General features: G+C 37.6%; 1 protein-coding gene across 2 annotated transcripts; it reads right to left on the reverse strand.

Annotated features, from left to right (window-relative positions):
* Positions 1 to 907: 907 nt before the first annotated feature.
* LOC147636748 (alpha,alpha-trehalose-phosphate synthase [UDP-forming] 5-like) lies at positions 908 to 5,610 on the reverse strand. Of its 2 annotated transcripts, XM_086800254.1 has the most exons (4): positions 4,859 to 5,426; positions 2,693 to 4,718; positions 2,125 to 2,398; positions 908 to 1,946 (listed from the first exon to the last, which is right to left on the reverse strand). In XM_086800254.1, the coding sequence occupies exons 2-4, from the start codon at positions 4,684 to 4,686 to the stop codon at positions 1,632 to 1,634; spliced, it is 2,583 nt and encodes an 860-aa protein (XP_086656380.1). In that variant the 5' UTR covers positions 4,687 to 4,718; positions 4,859 to 5,426; the 3' UTR covers positions 908 to 1,631. The 2 variants fall into 2 exon arrangements, with proteins under 2 accessions (XP_086656380.1, XP_086656379.1); XM_086800253.1 differs by having other exon boundaries at positions 2,693 to 5,610.
* Positions 5,611 to 24,116: the final 18,506 nt, after the last annotated feature.

The following is a 24,116-nucleotide window of genomic DNA, read 5'->3' on the forward strand; positions in this document are numbered from 1 at the left end:
GATGGGCCCTTTTATGCTGATGTTTGGCTATCAACCTACAACCTCGTGGATTGTTTATTTAGAGAGTCCTAGTTGGTGCTACACTTTTCTTGAAACAGTAGCAAGAAATGTTGCAATTTGCAAGAGAGAGCATAAAGAGTGCATAGGATAGAACGCAATTTTATGCTAACCAAAAGAGATTGGCTAGAGTTTTGGAACAAGGCCAATGGGGTTCACTTAAGAATTCCAAAAGATTCACAAATAATGCGAAGTGAAAAAGTCTATAACTCGTCTTTGAGATTTGCTAGACCTTATATAACCTTGAAAAAGATTAATGAGGTCACTTATAGATTCTGTCTCTAGAATGGAATACGTGTGCCTCATGTCTTTCATGTTGGTAATCGACTGAAAGAGATGCTAGGTGCAAGAGTGACTTAGTTTCTAACTAGGGGCTTGCCAAACTCAAGGGTCTATCCGGCCATGTTCCCCACCATGAGCTAGTGGTTGTTGTGGATTGTAGGGATCACACCCTTAGGAATAGGATTATTCTTGAGTGGTTAATTAGATGGAGGGATCATACGGATGAAGACCACACTTTTGGGAGAGTTCAACACCCATATCCAGATTTTGTCTCCCAATCTTTCTCCCACAAACAGTGGAAGATTGTTATATTCCATGCTTCAACATAATAAGGCTAGTGTTTAGAGACCGATCAGACACGGCAAATATTTGAAAGAGAGGTACGGTGTGCGTGCAGGCGTGCATGCATGCGTGTAATAGCAGTGCTTGCCCATGTCTCCACTCTTTATAAAAGCACATACGGGATCTCGTTAAAATTTTTCGCTGCACATAGAAATCCGCAAACAAAAATCATTAAGCACAGCACACCAAACTACCAACATTGCTAAAATCAAATGAAACAACCTGGTTTGCATTTACAAAAGCAAACACAATTAGGTACTTCTAACACCGAAGCACGCAACAGACCAGAGAGCCCCTCAAATTATTCCCTGGAACTTCTTTAGCCCTAAATCATAACACTTTTGATACACTCTATGAACGACTATTGCAACACCTTAGACCACTACCAACCAATGAAGACCAATAAAGTAAACACTAGCTAGTGGCTTATTTCTGCACCAGTCTCAAGAAAAGAATCACGTGGACCAGTGCATGTAAAGTTGCCGACCACACACCTGATCCCACAAGCCTCTGAAAGAATGATGATACCACGTGACTATATGAGGAACTTAGCTGGCTAAGTGTATGCTAAGTCCATACACTGGACAGCAGATAAACCGGCACTTGCAGCCACATTTCAATAGAACTGAAACTGGTGATCCTTGCACCCAAACTGGAGTCCTTGGGACAAAGCTAAACGATGCTGTGATCCGGTATGGCCAAATAGCTTGAAATCAAACAGAACTAAGCGCTTTGTCATTGATGCTCATCCTTCCCACACCCAAAATTACCCAATCAAGACAAACTGCTTTCCACCCCATGATGATATGCTTTTTGACCTTCACACAAAGCTCCCAACCATCAAATGTGGCCAGGATTGAGTAGTGAATGTCCCATACAACAAACCCCAAGTTATAGCACCTTTATAATTCTTGGCCCAACCCGATTGCACAAGGGCAGCAGTCTAATGGTTACAATAAATTTTCGATTGAAGTACTGGATGAGCTTCTTTGTGCTGCTTCAGTGGCTTCAGCTAGACCTTGTAGCATGTGAATGACATCCACTATATCTTCAAGGTAATACTTAGCTTTACTTGGCTTCCGTCCCACTGTACACGCAAAAACCTCTGCAATAGGAGACTCAGGAGCTACCACGGCATCAGCAATGCTCTTAAACATATCTTCATCTGACCTGTCATCACCGATGCATAGAACAAAATCTGGGGGTGTGCCTCTGCTTATCATAGAAGCAAGAAGCTTTTCGGTCACCAGTCCTTTGCTAACTCCCTGTTAAATGTTAGCCAAAATGAGAAGCCTTACACAGAAATCACCAGCCAGACGGATGGATAAACCCATCAAGAAATAGGTCCAACTAGAGTGCATATCAAAAGAACTGTAATGAAGCTAACCTGATCAAGAAGAGTGCCAACTAGAAAGCATGTCAAAAGAAGTGCAGCCGTTTTACCTGAGGCTTCACCTCCACGATGTGTTGACCACTCATAACAGCAACTGGCTCATTTCCTAGGACACTTTCCAGATGATCCAGCAACTCTTTAGCTTGCCAAGAACCAAAATCAGGATCAGCATCTTGATGATGCCACACAATCGAACTCTCTTTTGCCTCAATAAATGAACCATCAGTACTCTCTGTGTACAGCTTCATAATCGGTTCAGCCACTTGTTTCCAATTGAACTCTGAGGCAGGTACACAGGTCTCCCAATCCTCATCCCGTTTCCATCTACAAGAGCATTCAAAAGTTACAACACAGTAATACCTTTAAAAAGTAAGGCCCATTACACATATAGCCACGTTTTGCAGACTGGCAGGTCATGGACAGGCTCAATTGCCCATCCGTGAGCAGAAATTCCCCACCCATCACTGTCATCAAAAGGGGCAGGCTATGTGTGTAATTTGCCTAATGCAACAATCATCCATGAGCAGAAGTTCCCCACCCATCATTGTCATCAAAAGGGGCATGCTATGTGTGTAATTTGCCTAATGTAACAATCATGGGGCTTGTGATATGAAGCACCTCAAGTAGTAGCCATGCTCGGCCGCGATGCCGAGGCACTTGCAAGGAGAGAACCAGCCAGAAAGCTCTTGCCGTCCCCGCCCGCTCACGATGAAGACGACATTCTTTGGATCACTACATAAGGTGTTCAAGACAGATATGACATCTTGACTAGGAGTTTTGTTGATTGACGTTTGTGGCATCATTGTCCCGTCATAATCCAGTAAAATGGCTCGGCTTTTGGTCCTCTTGTAGGCAGACACAATGTGCTCCGGTGACAGCTTTCTAAAGTTTGAATCAAGAGCTATCACACGAAAATTCAACCCAAAGCCTATGCCCCAACACCGCCTCCTCAGATGATCCTTGGATGCCCTATCTAAGTCCACCATAAAACTACGTGCCCAGTATGCAACATCATGTGTGCTCACATACTTGAAATGCTTTTCATGCCGCATTTGCTTTTCTGCCTCAGGCATTGTGATGGCCATATTCAAAGCATCTGCTACTGCCTCTATATTCCAAGGGTTCACCCGAATAGCTCCACTGAGAGAAGGAGAACACCCAATGAACTCTGACGCCACCAACAAGCTCTTCTTAGGGGGGTCCTCTGTGGAAGCAAAGCGTGCATCCAGCTTCTCACAGCCCTGCCTACTGACAATGTATTCATACGGTATCAGGTTCATCCCATCCCGAACAGCAGTTACAACACAGCACTCTGCAACAGTATAGAATGCAAGCCTTTCATAGAAACAGACAGGCCTTTCTAGAAGCACAATTGGCTCATAGCCTTCACTTCCAAACTGCTGGTTTATTCTATCGACGGCTGCATGCACTTCTGTTTGAACTTCGGCCACATCCCTACCTTGCCCTCTGGCCGGATTGGCGATCTGTACCATGACCACTTTCCCCCGCCACTCAGCATGCTCACTTAACAGCTGCTCCAATGCAAGCAGTTTCAGACCAATGCCTTTGAAAATATCCATGTCATCGAGCCCGAGTAAGACTGTCTTCCCTTTGAACCGATCATTCAGTTCAGCTATCTTCTGTTCTGTTTGTGGAAGGTTCAAGCCGGTCTGTAACTGGCCCATGTGTATACCAACTGGCATGATCTTGATGGTCACATTGCGCCCATAGTATTCTAAGCCTATGTAGCCCCTCTTTGATTCATACTCAAGACCCAACATCCGACTACAGCAAGAAAGAAAGTGCCTGGCATAATCAAAGGTGTGAAACCCTATCACGTCAGCATTCAAGAGTGCCCGGAGAAGCTCATCCCGGACTGGAAGGGTTCGGTATATTTCTGATGAAGGAAAGGGGCTATGGAGGAAGAAACCCATCTTCACTTTGTTGCACTTCTTACGGAGCAGAGTGGGCAGAAGCATCAGATGGTAGTCATGGATCCACACAAAGTCATCCTCTGGGTTTATGACCTCCATCACCTTAGCTGCAAAAGTTTTGTTGACAGATACGTATGCTTGCCAGAGGCGGCGATCAAAGCGGCCACCATGATCCGGTGTGAGAGGAAGCATGTAATGAAAGAGGGGCCACAGCATTTGCTTGCAGAAACCATGGTAGAATCGGCTTCTAAGATCCTCGGGGACAAAAGCTGGGACACAATTGAACATCTCAAGGAGGTATGAAGCAACCTCTTCTTGCTGGGTGGGCTCTATTTCACACTTGAGGAAGCCTATGTAGATGACCTCCATGTCATCTGGGAGGCCATCTTTGAGCTGCAAGAGGAGCGAATCTTCATCCCAGCTAAATGACCACGAGTTGCCATCAGACCGCCTCTCTGCATGCAGTGGCAAAGTGTTTGCAACGACAATGCAGCGGTCCTGTAATATGGAAGAGGGGGTGTCAGAGTTAACACTGTTGCTGTACTCATCATCACGAAACTCGGAGAGTATGCCAGGGACTGTCATGGCCCTAGGTAGCCGTCTTGCCCGTCTTGAAAAAGCAGGGGGGTTGTAATCCCCTGTTAGATCCAGCAAATTTGTATATGACCTTGAAGACATGGCTCTTTTCAATTATGCGTCTTGCTGACACCCTAATACACATCCACCATGAAGAATTTCTCAGTACCTTATTGAACCCCCGATCACAGAGTTGCCAAATCACATAGATACCAATGCAACCCTAACACAGAAACATCTGTGAAACCCTCAGCCACTGTGAAGATTTACAGACCTTGTTGCAGAACCTTTGTGAAGAATTCAAGTGCGGATTTGAAGTGGTAAAGGGCGATTCAAAAGAAAAACTGATGATCAAGGCCACCACCGTGAATAAACTCACTGCAGATTAGAAGTGATAGCACACATGAAGCACCTGCTGTGCAGGGATTAACACTAATCTGCCGTCTCAATGGTGGTTAAACACCAGTTGTGATGACAAATGCCGCTTTAAATGCAAGCATGGATTGCTTCTGTGCAGCTTTGCAGCAGAAATGAGGAGGAAAACCCTAATCTGACCCTGTTAATGGATTAGGTGTTACTAACCTCAAGTAACTGCAACTGGGAGGCCCATTTTGGGTCACATTAAGAGCTTGCTTTCTCTAAATTAAACAATGGCACAGATCAAGATACAGGAGATTAGATCGAAAAAGGGATGTTAGAGCAAAACCAGGTTAATGAGAGAAGTACGGCAAACCACCTAGAGAGAAGGGAGATTAGAGCCAAGAGGTACCCAATTGCAAGATTAGGGCTAATTGAGAGGTACCAGTTGAGAGATCAACAGAAAAGAGAGGTTTGTTGTGTAGGAGTGCAGCTGGAAGCACGAAAGCAAGGGTCAAAGATGAATAAAGGCACGATCTGACAGAAGCTTGCATGAGACTTGAGAGAGAAATGGATAGAGAAAGAGAAGAGAAAGACGAGAGAGGAAAGAGAGAATTTGGCCCATTGCCCACCACTATTCCACATGCTTAAAGGACAATCAATCCATTTGGGTTTTCTTTCCACTTGGGCTTTCCTTTCATATATGCTTTTCTTTTCTGTGCCACACATTGATGTAAAATGTGCTTCAATATATGATAAAAAAATGCTTATGGGCTTTAGCCCAAGGTAGCCCTTGCCTCACAAAGGGAGGTAATCTACCCTACATTCAAATACCCTTTCTCATGACAAAAGATAGTATATGATAAAATATTATATGTTGCTGGCTTTCTATTATTGTAGTGTCATGATGATCATGATCATGATGGTTTGATGATATGATCAATGAAAACTAGATTGTATGGATGAACTCTAAAGGTGGCTTCAGACTGTGCTATCCTCCCGATCATGATGGTTTGATGATCGATCATGATGGTTTGATGATAACGATTGCATTGATGAACGCTAAGGGTGGCTTCATATAGAGTTGTGTAGCCAACCTCCAGAGTCTCTGTACAATTTGGTGTAGGAACGTCTATTGTCCACCTTCCATTTGCCACATCATAGGCCATCCATTTTCCATTCACTAATATATATTCTCCTTAATATGAGCATAAGAGATCTTTCAACCCCGACATGGCACTGGGTCAATTTCTTCAAAAGAACATGTCATTTAGGGTATTTTCATGAGCTATTGTTTAAGCTAGGGATGTAACAGCTATTCTTTGAGCTAGTATTGTTATCTCTATTAGTTATGAGTCTAGGGGTGTTCCAACTTTCAATGACCCCAACCTCTAGTCATCTTTGTTATGTGTTGTCTTCTTAAGAGACAATATTTGAAAAATTTTACTGTAGTTTTCATCTTGTCTTTGATCATAAGCACTTGGATTTCATGCATTTTGTTGATAAAGTTTTCATCTTGTCTTTGATCATAAGCACTTGGATTTCATGCATTTTGCTGATAAAGTTTTCATGACCCAAAAAAGTGTTGTTTTTACCACTTAATTTACAAAAATCATTTTTGTTTTCCTTAACTTGATCTTACTCCAAAAAGAAAAGGAAAGCTTTAGAGGTATCATTTTTACTAGTTAATTTACAAAAATCAATTTAACTTCACCTTACTCCAAAAAGAAAAGGCAAGCTTTAGAGGTATCATTTTTATAATTTACCCAAAATGTTGCTTTCAAGCCATGTCAAGGAGATCATACGTGCAATCGTGTAACGTTACCATGTTATACATGGGTCCAAAGAAGATCACATAATGTGAAAGGCCTATAAAACAAAACCTCCAAGAACTATAACACCCCCTTCATTATTACATGCCCACATCAACGAATTCCACATGTAAGGTTTTCTACAAAAAGAGTCTCATGCTTTCATCAAAAAACCTTAGATTAATATGCCACTGAATTTTCTATAATTCACCATCAAGGAAACAGTCGTATTTAGACCATGTGCTTGAGATAAGGACATTTAGATGAAATTTTATCATTGAGTATGTCATGCAATATGTCACAGTGTAATGCTAGTCTGTAAATACTAATTCACTGTCATGTTACTTATTTTCTTATATAACCCATGTGGGAACAAGTATGTGAGCTAAGTTTGTTATATAGAAGAAATTAGTATAAGAACTCGATCTACTTGCACTAAGTCCTTAGAGGGAACTTCATGCAAACTCTAGTTATAAAATAGAGAGGTGTTCTACAATACGTCTTGCCTTATTTGTAAGAATGGATTCAACCTACTATTTTTTCCCACCTATAAAATAAAATTTTCACTTTGCCAATATTTTCAAATTTTCCTGCTTTGATCAGCTCAAAATAGGTGGGTTTGTTTAAGCATAATATAGAAGGAAGAAGGAATTTGCATGTGTCCTTCCACATGCATGTGTGTGTTGGTGGGAAAGTGGGGGGAAGAGAAAGGGGGGTGTAATGGGTGGTTTTGTGGTTGGCACCCTTGGGAATCAAAATCACGAGCTCTTGTAGTGATAAGTCCTTCAGCATACCAAGAGCATACCTCGAGGTTTGCCCTATGGATTCTTGTAATGGTGGAGTGAGCGCTATATAGACTTTTACACTTTTACTTTTGAGTATTACAAACTTGCATTGAATCAAGACACCCAATTTACTTTCAAATTCAAGTGACTACTATGAAGGAAGATAGTTCCTACGTGTCAGCTGGATTCTTGTAATAGTAGAGTGAGTGCTACAAACTTTTACAATTTTACCTTTGAGTATTACTTCACTTGCACTAAATCAATACACCCGATTTACTTTCAAATTGAAGTGATTATGAAGGATGATAGTTCCTACGTGCTTGTGCTCTCTCTTATTGGTACCCATGAATAGGAGAAAATCCATTAGTTTATGTCAACATCTTCTTTCAATGCAATATCTAGAGAAAAAAGTACAACAATATATGTTCCAATATATGTTCTTCTTGTTATATGTTCTTCTTGTTCCAATCATGCTAGTACTTGTTCCAATCACTTGTAAGAGTATTATTTAGTACTGATGCTTCCTTTCAATTGTTTGAGCTATTCCTCTTCCACGCATGGTGGAGAGATGTATCATGTGTCCCACATCCTTTCCCCAAGTTCTTAAGTAAGTTGTCATGCCTAGTCTCTATTATAATCACTACTTGTTGCAATTTCAATTTCAATTAGCTAGTATAAAGGTAGAGCATGCATACCCTTTCGTGCATACATTTTAACGATATCATATCATCTAGCCCAAAGTTTTTCAACATGGATGTTGACCTTCAATACAAATAATAAATAAAATTTATTTTTTGAGCCATCATTTAACCATATTTTTATAGTTCTAAGGTGCTACCAAATTATGAGGTCGTATACACAAACTATCTTTGCATTCAAAAGAAGAAGGAAAGTATTATCCAACCCACAAATATTGTGCTACATATTGTAGCTTTATTGTAAAATTTTGCATGATAATATTATATAAGGCTTGAGAAATTGAAATGCAGAAAAGAAAAAGCTATTGAGACTTGTTGTGCTAGTTAATGACTCCAACCTCTTGAAAACAAGCCAAGGGAAAAGTTTGAATATAAAGTTTAAATTAATCAAGTGCTTTGGTCCATATGTATTACCTTTGTGGAAAATTAAGCAAAGTAAGCGAATCCAATGTAAGCCCTTATTTTCCATTTATGGCATGAAATATTTAATATGTGTTAAGTTCAACCACTTTAACATAATTGCTTTTATATCAACATACTTGTTTTACATTTTATGGTCTCTTTACTTTGGTATTCTATGGTGTCTTTACTTTAAAAAATATTATCCATTGACCCTCTTCAAAATATTATCCATTGACCCTCTTCAAATTCTTTTTCTTTTGGGAACAATAATTATATATATTATAAATATTAACATCCCTTTACAAAAAAACTACTTCAGGTACATGGAAGACATATTTACATCACAGATTGAGTCCCATTTCCTATTCTCAACAAACTGCAAACTAAGTCCCACATTTCATCTTCCCATAGAAAAGGAGTTCCCCCATGAGAAGTGATATCTCAATTAAATGCATGCAACAAGTAGCACATCAGAAGTGGTTCCCTTGGGAGACTACTATTCATACTTCTCTTCTTTAATCCGAATCTTTACTATCGGTATCTTTCCCGGAGGATTCTCCACCAAGGCCATGAATATCTCCTCTGGCTGCTTGTCTCTAAGGTACCACCTTCTAGATCTTGGTCCAAATTTGGGAAACTTCACTCTAACATCATTCCATGTATATACCTATAAATGATCAAACATATTAAGCAAGCCCAGTATGCATTAATATTTCACCTCCCCTGGTTTATATTACCTCTTCAAGTTCTCAATAAGAATGCACAAGTCTTTAAATTACTATAAAAAATCAATCACACTTTAATTCTTACACTTTATACTCTACAACATTAGTTATTAGGCTTCAAATTGGGAGTTATAAGCAAACTATTATGCTTAGCTAAGCTCAATAGTATTACTTATTTGGTCTTCACACTCTTAGATTGCATGTTTTGATTTGAAAAAAGCTTTTAAAAGGGAAATTTTGCTACCATCACCTTATTTAAAATCATTAAAACTTTTTCTAGAATTTTATTTAGCTTTTAATAGAAGTGTGTGTGGGGGGGGTTGTTTGGGAATGTATTAAAGTTATGGGATAAGAAGTTTGCTACCATCACCTTTTTTAGAATCCTTGAAACTTTTTCTAGAATTCTATTTAGTTTTCAATAGGAGTGTGTGTGTGTGTGTGTGTGTGTGTGTGTGTGTGTGTGTGTGTGTGTGTGTGCACGCAAGGGAATGCATTAAAATTTTGGGATAAAAAGTGTGATGTCACATATATCAGATGAGTGCAAAATACTCTAGAAATGGATGTAAAACCTTCAAAGATAGAGTCTCTATACATGCCAGCATTAAAAATAACACAAATATTTGCATTATAAAGGGAAGGAAGGTGTAAACAAGACTCTACATATGATATTGGATTCAACAAAGGGAAGCATTTGGAGAGTTGGGTAAAGTTACGATAATGTTAGGCATGTTAGCAACAAAAGTGGCATTTAGGAACACTGAAGTGTTGAATATTGGACCATCAGAGTATTACCAGCATCAAACTTTAAGGGTGTTGGGCTAGAAAAAAGGTTTTTGATTTAGAAACATAAGGCAATTACATGCAACAAATGGATATAAGGTATCCCCAAAAGAAATAAGAGGTGTGTGAATGAAAGCATGATTGACAAAGTAGTTAAGTTTAGTTAAGCAATTATCTTGCCTTATCAATTATCTTGCCTTAAATCTTGTGTCATGGGAAACTTGGTTGGTTTAAAGCCTTAAATCTTGTGTCATGGGAAACTTGGTTGGTTTAAAGCCACCTTGATGCGACTGCCAAATTGTTAGTGTCATGGGAAACTTGGTTGGTTTAAAGCCACCTTGATGCGACTGCCAAATTGTTAGTGTCATGGAAAACTTGGTTGGTTTAAAGCCACCTTGATATTGTTAGTGTGCTAGCTTGCTTCATCCTTTATTCCTTGGTTGTCACAAGGGTTTCAAGAGCAAAAGGGAAGCTTTGAGAGCTCTTCTTGCATAGGTGTGAGTGCAAGAAAAGATCAATGCCTAAGCTAATCTCACCACTAATGTTGGAATTATTCACATTATTTGGAATTTATGAAATTATTTGATGGATATTTATTTTATGAGCAAGCGAGACTGATCACCTCTAATTTGTCACATATTTTGAGCTTATATTGTGAATGTCAGTGCAGATCAGTGGTGGCAGGGTTAGTGTGCGGGATGTGCATGGATGCATTGGGCTTGCTTTGACGGAAATCTATTGACGCATGGCACATGGCGATTATTTATTTGTCGACAGTGGCAGTGATATTTTATGTGCACATTAGTGTACAACATTTTGATATACATTAGTTCTATTTTATGAGTAAACCTTAGAATGTTCACACTTGTATTTAGGTTTATGCAAGCCCAATGTGGAGATCTATATTTTTGGCTACATGTATTTTTGGATCTTGCTTTTTGTACAAGAAAATATATTTAAATACACCATGAAGAGGATGTGGACCACTCTCATGGTGGTGAAGGAGATTTAACCCGTTCTTGTGTTGCGTGCATAGCTTTCTTCTATTTTAAGCTTATGTATTTTTTTCAAGTTGATTTTTAATAGAGGGCCAACCGTGAGCTTCCAATATTGGTATCAGAGCCAGAGAGCCAGGGAACACAGAGATTTGTGCAACGTACTTTTCTTGTCAGAAATACCAAAAAAAGGTTGTGTATTGGGCACTCAGATGGCCCCAGGACTGCTGTCCTTTTAGTGTGAAGGTGAGAGCCGCCAGCATGGAACCCCAGAGTGACAACAGTTGTCAAAGTGCCACCTTTGTCTACTATCCTAGAGTGCACAACACTACTATAGTTGACAATGCACCAGTCTCACCGGAGAACACACTGGCTAACAAGCACCGGCAATAATAACCTCGACAAACAGGCGATAGACGGTAAACTAGCGCGAACCCAGCTCAGGCGGACGAACGAGTAGTGCGCGCTCCAGGACCCGCAACTCCTCACCTCTGCACACACCAACGTGCATGTCTCCTAAGAGACAAAGCAAAGATATTCCATTCTCCCCTTTATACTTGGCTCCTTCTTTGCATTCCAACGCTATATGGGATTAATACAAGGCTTCGTGGCGCTTTCTGGGTGAGCCATGAGAAGAGAAGAAGTAGAAGGAGAGCAAAAGAGAAGAGAAGAGAAGAAGTAGAGAGAGAAGAGAAGGAGGAAAAAGAAGAAGAAGGAGAGAGAAGTAGAGAGAGAAGAGAAGAAGGAAAAAGAAGAAGAAGAAGAGAGAAGAAGTAGAGAGAGAAGAGAAGAAGGAAAAAGAAGAAGAAGGAGAGAGAGAGAGGTAGAAAAATAAATAAATATATATATATATATAGCATCGAATCAACATATTTATTTATTTTAACTAGCCTACTAAGCCTTTTTAAGATCTTGCAAAAGTCTTGTTAAAGGCTTCTTTTTTAAACCTCCTTCACATAGTTTTGACTGGGTTTTTCATCAGCAAAATTCAAATCAACTTTTGGCATTATTGCAAAGGTTTCTTGTGACTTTTTTCCATGCCCTTTTTGAATGAGGAAATTTTTCTCGGCTTCAACAAATACCATAATTAATATGTATTTACTAATCACTTTCTTTGTCCAAAATTGAGATTTTTATAGATATGATCATAATTCATCTCAAAGTGACAACAAGCCAACATTATCGACCAAATAGTTGCATCCACATTCTACTTGCTTCAACATTCAAAGGTATTTGGCATACTGATTTGTCAATTATAAAGAAAGTTTGTGCTCACATTATAATCGACATACGGGTAATTCCAAATTCAACTACTAATCCAGGTATTCTTCTTGTGACATTTTTTTGGCTTGCCATTCATTGATATAATATTCAGTACATATTATTTTATATATGTATATACATTCAAATATTTCTTGTGTGTGTGTGTATATATATATATATATATATATATATATATATGATATCTAGTATTACTATTTAATTCGATTATTTTCACTATCCATATACATACATACATAGATACATACATACATACATACATATATATATATATATGATAATACACTTCATATGTATTTTCTACACACACACACACATATATATATATATTCTTATTGTTAATTAATTACACTTGCATAAAGAACAATCATTTGTGTTTAAATCTTTATGTTTAACAAACTAAGCAACTCTTTTAGATAACAAAAGAGGTGAAACAACTCTTAAAAAAACTAGTTGCTAGCTTGAAACAACTCTAAACTAAAAAGTGGTCATGATAATAGGAGAACTTTTTCATATCTTCTATTCTAGAAAGAAAAAATATATATGAATTGGACCATCCGTGCTTATTGAGATCTAGAAACTTCATCTCTTTAATAATGAGAATGAATAATGCACAACTCACAGCTAGCCCCTATTTGAGCATATGTAATTTATTGTTTTCTCATAATATGATGATGCTAACTAGATAACTTTCTAACTATCAATTTTCTTTTCTCTATCATATTGTATTTACTATAACAGTACTTATTGATTAGAATGTCTAAATTGATTCACATATTCATTTTTTTTGGCATATTCCATAACTGCTTCCCATGTTCCCCAATTATTCATTAAAACTATTTTCATGCATCATAGTTATAGTTACGATTTCTTATCCATATATATGTTTAGTCTAAATATTTTTAATATTTTTAATAGTTATAGTTACGATTTCTTATCCATATATGTTTAGTCTAAATATTTTTAATACGTACATAAGTATTTCACACACACATGATTTCTTTATATAAAGGGTAATTATTTTAGATGGAATGTATTCATCTTATTTTTACTTTATTTTGTTGTAAGTCATAAGACCTTAGGTGCTGGGGATAGCAAATTAAAGGTTGAAGGTTAGAGTCTATTGAGAAACATCCAGCCATTAAATTATCTCCACGATTTTATGGGCCTTTTAGAATAACTACTAAGATAAATGACAATGCTTATCGTTTGTCCCTTCCTGACCATTGGAATATTCATAATTCTTTTCACATTAGTCTTCTTAAACCCTTTAAAGGTACACTACCTTCTACCCCTATTTATGATGACCCACCTCTCCTAGAGGCTGATACAGAAATTTTAGTTCCAGAAGCAATTCTTGATTGTGAGCAAACTCCAACAGCAAACTCCAACTCGCAATGGCAATGTTTATGTTGGATATTTGGTCAAGTACAAGAATCATCCTGTAGAAGAATCTCAGTGGATTCCAGACCATGCCCTTGCTACACACTCTGCCCTGATCGACTCCTTTCACAAACAGTTGCAATGAATTTTAAATTTGATATTGAGACCAGTGTAATCGTGTGAAGGTCATTGATTTGAGGTATCACACGATTGGCATTTTATTTTGGTATTTGATATTGATATGTGTGAAGGTCACCGATTTGAGGTATCACACGATTCTCAGTTTCTTTTAGTATTTGGCATTGGTATGTGTGAAGGTCACCAATTTGAGGTATCACACATAGTAATTTTTCCATGCAAAGGTCATCGAATTAAGGTATTGATGCACGAGGTTTTGATATTATGGATTTATGTGATGGATGTTTTGAATTTGCTATTTTCTTTTGTGCAAAGGTCACCAAATTAAGGTATTGCACGTAGTTGTTTAAATATGCAAAGGTACCGACTTTGAGGTATTTCATGTTTAGCAATTGAGGACAGTTGCTAAACATGTTTCTTGTTGCTAAACATGAGGTATTTCATGTTTAGCAACTGAGGACAGTTGCTTTTCACCAAGGAGGAATGTTGAAATTATTCACATTATTTGGAATTTGATGGATATTTATTTTATGTGCAAGCAAGACTAATCACCTCTAACTTGTCACATATTATTATCCAAAATCAAAAGATCCTTATAAACCATGGATAAAAGCATAGAAGCTCCTCAAATCCATGAAAACCATAGTTGATCATAACAATCAATGCATGCCATCTAATGGTCATTAATCATGCCAAAAGAAGCATTAAAATTGGTGGCCAACTCATTAATCCGGAGTATATAAACGTGGTGTTTGTTCAAGCAAAACTCCAAAGTAAGAAAGTGAAACACGTGTGTAGCACTCATTAAAAAACCCCTAGATACAAGTGATCTAGGTAGAACCTGATGAGTCCAAATAAAACTTGGAAAACATCCAATAAAATCCACCAAAACAAACAGATCAACTAACCCATGATAGAATTGTCTTAGGATTAAGAAATTAAGCACAGACCACACTTAAATAAGTGCAAAATAAATTATCATGGAAAAGTGTCAAAGGTGAGACACACTTTGAACACAGATTATAGCCATCATTGAAAAACTTAAGGAACATGTCCAAAAAAGAATGGCTAAACAATGGTAAAAAATCATGCAAACATCGTTTAAAATTAATCCAAATAAAAATAACTATTAATACGAGGTATAATCGTATTAATAATATGCGAATAACCCGCATCTATCTAATGTTAGCACGAGAAAACGTACTTCAACATTAAATAACCCTCGAAAATATTAAATTCTTGAGAAAAATAATTATCATGATTTTTTCCTAATTTCATAGGGTCTCAAAATACGATAATTTTGAATTCCACCAAACCTACCTTATGGCGTTCCAAACCTATATTTTTCCAGAAATTTTTGAGCAATTTAATTTGCCAAAATACCATTGATATATTATAAATATCAATTTTTTAAGATTTCTAAAAGTAATTTCTAGAAATTTCCTAATTTTTTTCGAGAATCCCATCGTTCATGAAATTTCCGATTCCGCTCAAATCTAATGAAAACTTATAATTTTAATGGATTTTTCAATTTTCTGGGTCAAAAATTATATTTTTAAAGGAATTTGAATGGTCTCACGGGCGCCCGAATGGACACACCACATGCCAAACACCAACCCCACATTTTCCCAAAATTAAAAATAACCTTTGTCTAATTTTCCACTACTTTTTAGGAATTTTTTTAAAATTTTTAATTTACCCCGAATGCATTTAGAATACGAACAGTCAAAAAATTTTGGAATTCCAATGGTTTTCCCGGAATACGGAAAGCCAAAAGTTTCGGGAAAATGAAAAGACAAAAAAAAAGGAATGTGAAAGGTCAAAAGTTTTCGGAATACGGAAGGTCAAAAGTTTTTCTGGAATTCGGAAAGCCTTTTAGGTTTCGGGAAAGTGGAAAGCCAAAAGGTTTCCCGGAAGATGAAAAGCCAAAAGGTTTTAAGAGAATTTCAAAAATTTCTAGAGATTTTTTTTCTCAAATCCCATATTTTCTCATAATTTTCAGTCTTTTTTTCAAGTTTTTTTGAAAAAATATTCCAAAAGCTCTTTTTTTGTAATAAAAAACTCATTAAAAAAGATTAAAAAAACCAATTTTAATAATCTGAGGTTAAAAGCTTATGTAATTTTTTTTTTGGGGGGGCAATTTTCGTTCGGTGGGCTGCGGCGCAGTCCCCCCCCCCGCGTGTGCCAAAGACAAAGAGAGGGAGAGAAGGTCTCCCTCTCCACTCTCCTTCTTCTCCAAATCAACTCCTCTCTCACCACCCCAACTCTTCTCTCTCTCTGTTAATCAATAATCAGAGATATTAATTTTTAATCAATCTCCTTAATCATAATTAATTTTAATTATGATTAATATTAATAAAAAATATAATTTTTGAAGAGGTGGTTTATACATGCGAGAGGAAAATAGAAGAAAATTTAGAATTGAGAGACGAAGAGGGTCCCACGCACACGGGAGAGCATTTCATGCATCAACATGCTGCCCCCTACTGCATTTGAACAAAAAATCGACAGAAATTTGATCGCATACCCGCGGAAAAACCCGTAAAAATGTATTAAAAATACATTTTTAACCATAAAAATGCTCTAAAAAATTAGGAAAAAATTCCTAAAATTTCTAGAAATTTAGGGAATCCATTCTACCAAAAATACCCACAATTAAATATGTGGTATTTTTGTAAAAATTTCCATTAATGCTTATTTTAAACCACAAAAAATAGAAAAAATAGCATTAAACTCACGAAATTCCCCCGCACAACGTCGATTCGTAACACGCGTTCCAATCGCCATATCGACGATCCACATGCAAATCATCAACACAAATCAACAACACAAATCAACAAAATAATATTTTTATTAGTAAATATTAAAATTTACTTTTAAAAAATGCCAAAAATTACAATAAGAAAAAATCAACAACAATTAACTAGAGATTGCTCTGATACCACTGTTAAAACCCTAAGATCTCTCTAGATAATTGTTATGCATAAACATGCATAAATAAGGCATAAACTTATCCACCCAACCACCCCCGAGCCCAAGGGATGCACACATGAATTATAATGAAATACATCATACCTTTACCTTGATGTCCCATACCATCAAGAGGTATAACTCCAATCCAATAGCATGTAGCTATAGTGTGAAATGGTAGGTGAGTAGTTATGATCCTCTACACAAAAGAGCATAACATAACCTACCCTCAAGCTAACATCAAGAGACCATAGCCTAAGCCTCAAGATAACATAGCCTTGGCCTCCAAGCCCCAAGCCTCCTCTTGAGTGTACCCCATGCCCCTATTATATAGGAGGGCCCTCAAGTGACTCTTGACTCTCCATTTCCCATGTGTGACCCTTGGATGCCTGACCCTAACCTTAACCCTTAAGGTTAGTCCTAACCCATGCTCCATTAGAGCTTGTTCCCATGCTCCCATGCTCATAAGCTTAATGTGGGTTAGCCTCCTAGTATATACACACATAATGTGCATATAACGTACTTCCCCTCTCTCAAAACATTGCACTCTTGCAATGAAAAGAAGGAGAACTGCGCTGAATAATCTCAACTTTCTTCCAAGTCGAAACCTCTATTTCCCTATCTTTCCACCTAATTTTAACCTCAGGGAGATCAGTCAACTAGAAAGTTTCATTTCCCTGAATTCAAGTACCTTATCAGGTTCATGTGGAACTTAGGATAATTTTTCGACTTCAACGAGTTCTTAAGGAGTAACTATGTTATCCTCACCTCCCAGTCTCCCTTTCAATCTATTGATATGAAAGACTGGATGAACTCTAACAATTGGAGGTAGTTTTAGTTCATACGCAAGCGTGCCAATCCGATGTATAAATCAAAATAGACCACAATATCTAGGAGATAAATTCCAGCATTTTCCTATTGACAAAGTCTGAGAATCTTTAGGAACTTTTAAATAAACCAACACTCCTGGTTCAAAAGACCAAGTTGAGCGTCCTCTATCAGCATAGAACCGTGCCCTATCCTGAGCACTCTTGATAGAACCGTGCCCTATCCTGAGCACTCCTGGTTCAAAAGACCAAGTTGAGCGTCCTCTATCAGCATAGAACCGTGCCCTATCCTGAACACTCCTGATAGAATCTCGAGCTTCGGTCAGCATTTCGTGCATATCATGCAGGCAAGAGATCCCTCGATGCATCAAGCTCAATGTCCTTAAGACCGACATCAATAGGTGCCCTGGGTTGATACCCATACATAAACATGAATGAACTAAAACCAATAGCCGTATATTTAAAATTGTTATAGGTAAATTCTATCATTAGAAGATATTTTTCCCAATTTGATGCTTTTCCAGAGACATATGCATGAAGCATATCTGATTGTAGAGGACATGCATGAAGCATATCCTCTACAATCTGATTCATACGGCTACAATCTGATTCATACATGCATGAAGCATATCCTCTACAATCTGATTCATATGGCTCTGCTTGCCCATCAGACTGCGGATGATCAGAGCAATTCATACTCAAAGTAGTTTCCTCGTTGTTGTAAACCATTCGGAATAAAGTAGGAAAACATGGCATTATAACAGCAGGAACCATGGATTCATCAGCGCGCCGATGTACCCACATCAGCACATGGAATTATCGATGTCCCGAGTTATCCATATCAACATAGAGAGTCATCAACGTCTCAATGAGTCACATATGTTCATCCGTAAACCATTCGGAATAAAGTAGGAAAGCATGGCATTATAACAGCAGGAACCATGGATTCATCAGCGCGCCGACGTATCCACATCTGCACATGGAATTATCGATGTCTCGCGTTATCCGTATCAACATAAAGAGTCATCAACGTCTCGATGAGTCACATATGTTCATCCGTAAACCTATCAGGTGGACTATATAAATTACCTGAAGTACGGAGCTAGAGAAAGAAATGCCAACAAAAGAAGAATCCAAATTTCCTTAATCCGAACACAACAAGATAAACTCGTTGAACTCTAAAGAAAGAGATTTCAATAAGTAAATATGCCGACGAGATTACCCTCATCAAAACATGCAGGCTATAGATAAAAGAAGTTTATCTAGAGAATGCCCACACTATAACTTCAAATAAATTCAGAAAATGAACTTGTCTTTGAATGTTGAGGTCAACATGCTAAGTGATGTAAGCAAAGCAACAATCTTGAGCCCAAATTTTTCCATAAGATAATATATGTGAGAGATCGCTAGCATCCCATACCACCATGATACCACCCATACATACCTTACCAATCTGAAACTCCCTAGTATGCTGTCTAGGAAATATGAATAAAATCATGTATAAAAGGAATAAAATGTCCTTATTCCAGACTTTCACATACTAAAACTTGTCTCTATATACCTGAGACTACATCAAGGAATAACTCTTTCCGAGTGTATCATTAGAAAAGAAATTGAATTATTAGCGCCTTTCTAATGATAACTACCCAAAACATAATAAAGTTAGGGTAGAAAAATAACTCACCTAGATATATAAGCAACTAGGTATTCGAGTTGGAATATGTACAAGAGTACAAGCAATATACTCCAAAATTAAGTGCAAAAAATGAAGGCAAATGCTACCTTCAAAGCACATGATATTATCCAAAAGATCAAAAGATCCTTATAAACCATGGATAAAAGCATAGAAGCTCCTCAAATCCATGAAAACCATAGAGGATAATAACTACTGCCTTGAAGGCAGTAGTTATTATCCTCTGAAGGCAAATGCTGCCTTCAAAGCACATGATATTATCCAAAGGCAAATGCTGCCTTCAAAGCACATGATATTATCCAAAATATCAAAAGATCCTTATAAAACATGGATAAAATCATAGAAGCTCCTCAAATCCATGAAAACCATAGAGGATAATAACTACTCACCTACCATTTCACACTATAGCTACATGCTATTGGAGTTATATCTCTTGATGGTATGGGATATAACTCCAATAGCTACATGCTATTGGAGTTATATCTCTTGATGGTATGGGACATTAAGGTAAAGGTATGATGTATTTCATTATAATTCATGTGTGCATCCCTTGGGCTGGGGGGGTGGTCTGGTGGATGAGTTTATGCCTAATTTATGCATGTTTATGCATAACAATTATCTAGAGAGATCTTAGGATTTTAACATTATTTGGAGGAGACTGACACGGCTATATATTGGATGAGGGTACTCCGAGCTACACCTGTGGCTCGGAGTAATTAGTGAGGGAAAGCTAGTACATCACATGGTGGACATGTGGCCACTGTTATGATCCATGTTATTTGATGGACGATAGTCATGTGCTCATTTATTATTTGACGGCCGGGGATGCCCGAGTATTTTTACTAGTCAGTAATGGATGGATTTCCATGTGTAAGTGGACTCCCACGTGTATTTGGTGACATTTTGGTATTTGATTTATATTTTTTATGATGATGCCTATTTCTCATGACCACGTTAGGATTGATTGACGTGATGCCAATTGATTGTTACTGAGGTGGTTTATGTTTATGAGTTTAGGTGATGAGGTGTGCAAGGGCACCAACTTAGGTGTTGCACAGTACGAGGGTGCCGATTTAGGTGTCGCACGGATGGTGGATTGAGTCGTGGCATGTGGACAGATCTCATTATTATATTCATAATATTTTGTGGCCGTATGATGGTGTTTGATATTATTTTGACATCATTGTGATGTGTGTGTTCGCTCGCGTCAATTTATTGTACAGTGTGCGTGCGAGCACTAGTTAATTTATTTTGTAATGTGCATATGTGCACAAGTTAGATTACTATATTAGAAAATTGTGCAAACCTTAGTAGGCTTGAGGACAAAGGCTAATTAAATGGCAAAGTCCAAATATGAATGTGTACTCTATTTTTGGCTCAAAGTCCAAATATGAATGTGTACTCTATTTTTGGCTCAAAGCCTACTTTTGGAATATATCACCCACACGAGAAGAAGCCACTCACGTTGGGGGGGCAGATTGTACCCAATCTTGTGTTCTTGATCTTTCATGCTCTTGATTTATGCTATGATGTTATGGTTTAATTTCTTTTATTATTGGATTTGTGGAATAATTTAATCTCCATGTACTATGTTTATAATTTCACAGGTTGAACTCTTTTGAAGATTCAAGGATGTATACCCAAATCTCAAAATACAACAATGTTGTTTTGAGTACCTTAAGCCATTCTTCATGCATAAGTTGAAGGACATCACACAACACTACTTTCATCTACACTGATTCTGATAGCTCATATTCTTGACTCTTCCTCCTTCACTTGGAACTCATTTAACCGGCTTTGCATCTATCTCTTCCTCCTTCCAGTACATGGTGATTAAATTATTCCACAAATTCAATAATAAAAGAAATTAAACCATAACATCATAGCATAAATCAAGAGCATGAATCAAAAGCATGAAAGATCAAGAACACAAGATTGGGTACAATCTCTCCCCCCAACGTGAGTGGCTTCTTCTCGTGTGGGTGATATATTCCAAAAGTAGGCTTTGAGCCAAAAATAGAGTACACATTCATATTTGGACTTTGCCATTTAATTAGCCTTTGTCCTCAAGCCTACTAAGGTTTGCACAATTTTCTAATATAGTAATCTAACTTGTGCACATATGCACATTACAAAATAAATCAACTAGTGCTCGCACGCACACTGTACAATAAATTGACGCGAGCGAACACACACGTCACAATGATGTCAAAATAATATCAAACGCCATCATACGGCCACAAAATATTATGAATATAATAATGAGATCTGTCCACACGCCACGGCTCAATCCACCATCCGTGCGACACCTAAATCGGTACCCTCACACTGTGCAACACCTAAGTCGGTACCTTTGCACACCTCATCACCTGAACTCATAAACATAAACCACGTCAGTAACAATCAATTGACATTGCATCGTTCATGAGAAATATACATCATCATAAAAAATATAAATCAAATACCAAAATGTCACCAAATACACGTGGGAGTCCACCCACACATGGAAATCCATCCATTACTGATGATGACTAGTAAAAATACTCGGGCGTCCCCGTCAAATAATAAATGAGCATGACTATCGTCCATCAAATAACATGGATCATAACAGTCCCCTCTCTGAGAGACAGAGGAAAGTGGATGCCACATATTGGGGAAGGGGAGAGAGAGAGAGAGAGAGAGAGAGAGAGAGAGAGAGAGGCAAAGCCGGAGAGGAGTGTACAGGTATGTTGAAAGAAGCAAATTTAAATAAATAATATAATATAAAAATATAAAGATATATAATATATAAGTATAAAATATATAGAATACAAATACCTATAATAAGTTAAGGATATTAAATAAATTTATATATATTAACATATTACAATATAATGTTATATAATAATAGTAATAATAATATATACGTAAAAAAAGACATATATATATAGTAAATATATCATAATATATTATAAATATGATAATTTGATATAAACATATATAAATAATATAATGTAATATATAAATATACATATAATAATATAATGTAAATAATAAATAAAACATAAAAAATAATAAATATATAATAATATAATATAATAATGATATATGAATCAATATACATATAGTAAATATATAATAATATTATATTAATACTATTATATATACACATTCACACACATACATATGTGTACACACAATCACACGTGCATGTAGAGGGGGTGTGTGTGTATGTGTGTGTGTGTGTGTGTGTGTGTGTGAGAGAGAGAGAGAGAGAGAGAGAGAGAGTTTCTATGTGTGTGAGAGAGGCTGTATGTGAGATGTATGTGAGATGTATGTGAGATAGATGCGAGAAGAGAGTACATGTGCACATATATGTGTGTGTGAGAGGGTTGTGTTTGTGCACATATATGTGTGTGTGAGAGGGTTGTGTTTGTGCACGTGACAGAGACGTAAAGAGAATGCATTTGAGAGAAAAACACACATATATGTGTCTATGTGAGCGAGTCGCACATAGATATATGCACACACGTACATACACACACAATACACACAACAATATACAAACATGCACACACATTTACACACATACACATGCATACATCTGAGACCCATCACTAAACCCGAAACTTTACATTACTCGTATGATATTAATTGACACTTACCCCTCATTGTAATCCAATATAATGAGTCGAGGAGAGTCTAGATTCACCCATCCGAACCGCTAAAGTATGCCTAGGTAGGAATAGCTGTCTGAAAGCAGAGCAGTGCATACACACAGTTCTATACCCACATTAGGAGGGTTTCACAAGCGTCTGGCGGACGCAGCAGCGTGTCAGGCAAGGTGGGTGCACACTTTTTGGCTGCGTCCGGCGGACATCCCTAGGGTCCATTTCACAAACGCCACCCCCTGCAAAGATATCATACCAAAACGTTGGACGTTTCGCCCAACGTTTTTCGCCCAAAAGAGACACAGAAGCTCATTAATCAAACAGCATTCTTCAATCAAACAGCATTCCGCGGACATCCCTAGGGTCCATTTCACAAACGCCACCCCCTGCAAAGATATCATACCAAAACGTTGGACGTTTCGCCCAACGTTTTTCACCCAAAAGAGACACAGAAGCTCATTAATCAAACAGCATTCTTCAATCAAACAAATCACATATACCATTTCATAGACCACAAACTTTTCAACATGCCATGTGTTGAAAGGTGTACCTTCTTCACAGAGCTTCTGAATGTGGACTGCAATTCAAAGTGCTGCTTTTGCAACGTACAAAATTCTGGTGACTCGCAGCATGCTATGACTCCTGCAAAAAGAAAAAAAAACAAATGTATTCTTTTGCAAAGAGGACAGGGGAGTCGAACCCCTTCACCACCACAAAACAAGTGTGGCTACACCGAAGCTCTCTTCGAGAAAGGGGGAGACGGTGAGTGTGGATAATTGCACCATCTCCCCCCTTCCCAAATGCAAGAAGTAGTTAATATCAATATGTGAAGACAAAAGTACATTTCTATTCCAAGAAATATAAAAGACACAATCACCATTGCTTTGAAACCATGTATATCACAGAAGAAATATAAAAGACACAATCACCATTGCTTTGAAACCATGTATATCACAGAAGAAATATCCACCATATCAGAGAAGAAATATCCACCATATCAGAGAATAGATATCCACCATATCAATAGCACCTGCATT

The sequence above is a fragment of the Cibotium barometz genome, chromosome 7, assembly GCF_041138505.1.
Source record: "Cibotium barometz isolate CiBa-2024 chromosome 7, ASM4113850v1, whole genome shotgun sequence".
Taxonomy (NCBI): Eukaryota; Viridiplantae; Streptophyta; class Polypodiopsida; order Cyatheales; family Cibotiaceae; genus Cibotium; species Cibotium barometz.

Excerpts from the sequence above, each read along its gene's own strand:
- LOC147636748 (XM_086800253.1), bottom strand. The coding sequence starts at position 4,686 with ATGTCTTCAAGGTCATATACAAATTTGCTGGATCTAACAGGGGATTAC. Across the intron at positions 2,399-2,692 it reads GAGCATGGCTACTACTTGAG|ATGGAAACGGGATGAGGATT; the intron begins GTGCTTCATATC and ends ATGCTCTTGTAG. Across the intron at positions 1,947-2,124 it reads TCGTGGAGGTGAAGCCTCAG|GGAGTTAGCAAAGGACTGGT; the intron begins GTAAAACGGCTG and ends AACATTTAACAG.